The 3,680-nt window shown below is 39.0% G+C and overlaps 1 protein-coding gene across 1 annotated transcript; it reads right to left on the reverse strand.

The window, feature by feature from the left end:
* Positions 1-1,343: 1,343 nt before the first annotated feature.
* On the reverse strand, positions 1,344-2,929 carry LOC129884321 (uncharacterized). Its single transcript, XM_055958639.1, has 2 exons — positions 2,618-2,929; positions 1,344-1,460 (listed from the first exon to the last, which is right to left on the reverse strand). Exons 1-2 carry the CDS (start codon positions 2,927-2,929, stop codon positions 1,344-1,346), a joined length of 429 nt encoding a protein of 142 aa, XP_055814614.1.
* Between the last annotated feature and the right edge of the window lie 751 nt (positions 2,930-3,680).

Genomic DNA, 3,680 nt, shown 5'->3' on the forward strand with positions numbered 1-3,680 from the left:
CCAACAACACCACGACGTTCCTCATGAAACCCCCATAATTTAGCACCAAGATTTTCCAAAATCGGACTTAAAATGCTAAAGAAATCAGTCCCCAAAGGTTTTTAAAATTCCACTCCAAAATTCAACCAAAACAACATGTAAATCGCAATTTTTACCTCAATAAAACACCCGTAATCAGTTTCTTATAGCACCATGACGTTCTCCTTAAAATTCCATGTGAGATAGGCTTTTGAATTGCTTAAATTGAACCTAAATTGGCCAAGAAATCACTTAACAAAATTCTCCAAAATTTTACTCTGAAAACAACTAAAGATAGCAGCTAAAATACGAAATCTACCTAAAACGTAGTTCCCAAATCACCTTGTGAGCTTACCAACGCTTTCCTCTCGAAAATCCCTTCAATTTGAACCTTTGAATCACTAAAACTGAGCTCAAAATGGTGGAGAAATCGTTTGTCAAAGTTTGGACTTAAATATGAAAAAATCGCGGTGAATAGTAATCGTGATGAATAGTGACAGCATAGTCCAAAATTTGATTTATTTGATGCTCCGGACTCATCCAGGGTCCCATGAACGCAAATAATATATAATTTTTTATTGGAAACAATATTCCGAACTCAATGGTGTAGTCAAAACTTCCAATAGAGGTCATTTCGATGAAAAGTAGATCACACACCTAAGCATCAATTTAAACCAAAACCACCAAACGGCATAGAATGAGACCTGAAACCTCGAGACACACAAGAAAGGTCATTCCATACCAAAATGAACATTTTGGAGCTAACGCACTGACTGAATATCAATTTGAGTGCGTTTACCGAGAATATTGACCAAAGTCAACCTTAGGCCAAATTTTGAAGGCTAAAGCGCCAAAAGGCCCCAAACTCATACCGATTTCCTCGATATTCATGATGACCATGCAACTAGCCTAGTTTATCCATTCCGGAGCTGATGAAACTTTTAGAATTTCATTCTGAGGTCATTTTCCTGTGTTATGACTGAAGTCAACTTTTTATGCTATAAAAGCTTAAAAATAGGGAAACTGGCCTAAAACCCAAACGAACGACTAGGCGATTGAGCTACCAGTGCCAGCAGGTCATAAATGACTTAAGGTCACTATAGGAACTCTCTAAATGATAAAACATAAGCAGTATAAGGAAAATGACCTAAAGGGTCATTATAACATCCACTACTAACAGAACTTTCATCCACGAAAGTAAAGAAAAGGATCTACCTGAAGGCTCAAATAAGCTACGAAACTGCTCCAGCATCTCCGGCTAGGTTTCCCAGATAGCCTCCTCAATCAAACGATGTCACCACTGGACCTCAACCACAAAGATTGACCTAGAACAACTGGAAAACATCTCTGGGTAATATAGTAATCGATTCCTCAACAAAGGTCAGGCGATTATCCATCTTAACAGAATCATACCGAAACACGTGGAACTCATTTGGAATGTACTGCCACAACATAAAAACATGGAAAACTGGATGTATAGACAAAAAATCTGAAGGTAGAGCCAACTTATAACCAACCTCTCTAACTCTCCTCAGAATCTCAAAATACCCAATATACCTAGGGCTAAGTTTACCCCGCTTGCCGAATCTCATCACGCCCTTCAAGGGAGAACCCTACAAGAATACATGATCCCTAACCTCAAAGTACAAAGGTCGACGCTTACAATCAGCATAACTCTGGTGTCCACTCTGAGCCGACCTCAGTATATCCTGAATAATTTAGACCCTAGTGAAGGCATCCTATAGTAAACCAGTACCGTGTAGCCCATGCTCTAAAGATCAATCCAACCAATTAGAGTGCGACAACGCCTATAATATAAGGCCTCGAACGGGGCCATCTGAACACTAGAGTCTTTGTTGTTATTGTACGCAAACTTTGCTAGAACCAAGTACTGCTCCCAATAACCCCCAAACTCCAACACACAAGTTCGCAATATATCCTCTAAAAACTAAATAGTGCACTTTGACTGACCATCAGTCTGTGGATGAAATGCCATGATAAGATCAACCCGGATGTATAACTCTTTCTAGAAAGTTGTCTAGAAACTGGAAGTAAACTGAGACTCCCTATATGGTATAATAGACACCGATACCCTGTGAAGTAAGATCACCTCCTTAATATAGACCCGAGCTATCCGCTCTATACTGAAAGAAGACCGCACTAGCAAGAAATGTGCTGACTTAGTCAATCAATCAACGATGACCCAAATACCATCACTACCTCTGAGTGTCTGAGGTAATCCTATTATGAAGTCCATAGTAATACGTCCCCATTTCCACTCAAGAATAGGTAATATTTGAAACACCCCACTAGGCCTCTGATGCTCGGCCATAACCTACTAGCAACTCTAACAATGGGGCACACACTATGCTATATCTCTCTTCATGCCATGCCACCAGTAATATTGTCTTAAATCCTGATACATCTTCATGGTGCCCGGATGAATAGAGTATTTGAAGTCGTGGGCCTTATGAAGGATCAACTGAATAAAGTCTCCAACTCTGAAAACAAAAAGGAAACCATCAAGCCATAGTACTCCATCTGAATTTATAGAAGCCTGACCTCCCTCTCCTCACAATAACAACTCTTAAAGCTCTACCAATGCTCCATCCTCAAACTGTCGACCATGAATCTTATCCAATACAAATGAAAGAGCTCTCACAAAATCCAAAATTAGTCCATAATCTGAGATGTCCACCATGACTATCCTATTAGCCAAAGACTGGATGTCCAAGGCTAGGGGTCGCTCAACAGTAGGCAAGTAAGCTAAACTACCTATACTGCCTGCTTTTCGGCTCAAGGTGTCTACTACTACACTCGCCTTGCCCGAATGGCAGAGGATAGAGATGTCATAATCTGCTAAAAGCTTAATCCAGTGCCACTGTCTAAAATTAAGGTCCCTCTGACTCATAATGTCTTGTAGGCTTGGATGATCTTTATATATCTCACAATGGACCTCGTATAAGTAGTGCCTCTACATCTTGAGCGCAAAAACTACTGCCACCAACTCTAAATCATGAGTAGGATAGTTGCACTCGTACACTTACAATTGTCTAGAAGCATAAGCAATAGCTCAACCCCTCTGCATCATAACATACCCAAGACCTACACCAGAAGCATCACAATATAATGAAAATCTCTCGCCCTAAACCGGAAGAGTCAGCACAGGAGAGATGGTAAGCAACTTCTTGAGCCTCCAAAAGCTAGACTTACACTCTTCAGACCATTCAAAGGGAATATCCTGATGGATCAAATGAGTCAATGGGGCTGCAATGGTGGAGAAACTATAATGACCCATTATGTCATTTTGAGAACAAGTCCTATCTCTTTCATAAAAGACCCTTTTTGTAAATTTTGAATTGGAGATTTTAGACTATTTGATAACTATGGTTAATTAATTGACGAGTAATTTTAGATAATTAATTTAATTGATGGGCTAAATTGTTAATTTATTTATTACCCTAGACCACTTGGCCCATGTGTGAAACTAAGTTAGCTTAAAAAGGAATTTATTTATTTAATTTAGTATTAATATGAACAATCGCCGCTCAACACACGAACCATTAAGAGGCACAAGATTATAATTTGTCCCAGGTAATGTTTGTTCCTACTAATGTATTGATAGTGAAGAATTCAATATTTTATTTTTGATTAATAGAAAA

This window comes from Solanum dulcamara, chromosome 4, assembly GCF_947179165.1.
Source record: "Solanum dulcamara chromosome 4, daSolDulc1.2, whole genome shotgun sequence".
Lineage (NCBI taxonomy): Eukaryota > Viridiplantae > Streptophyta > Magnoliopsida > Solanales > Solanaceae > Solanum > Solanum dulcamara.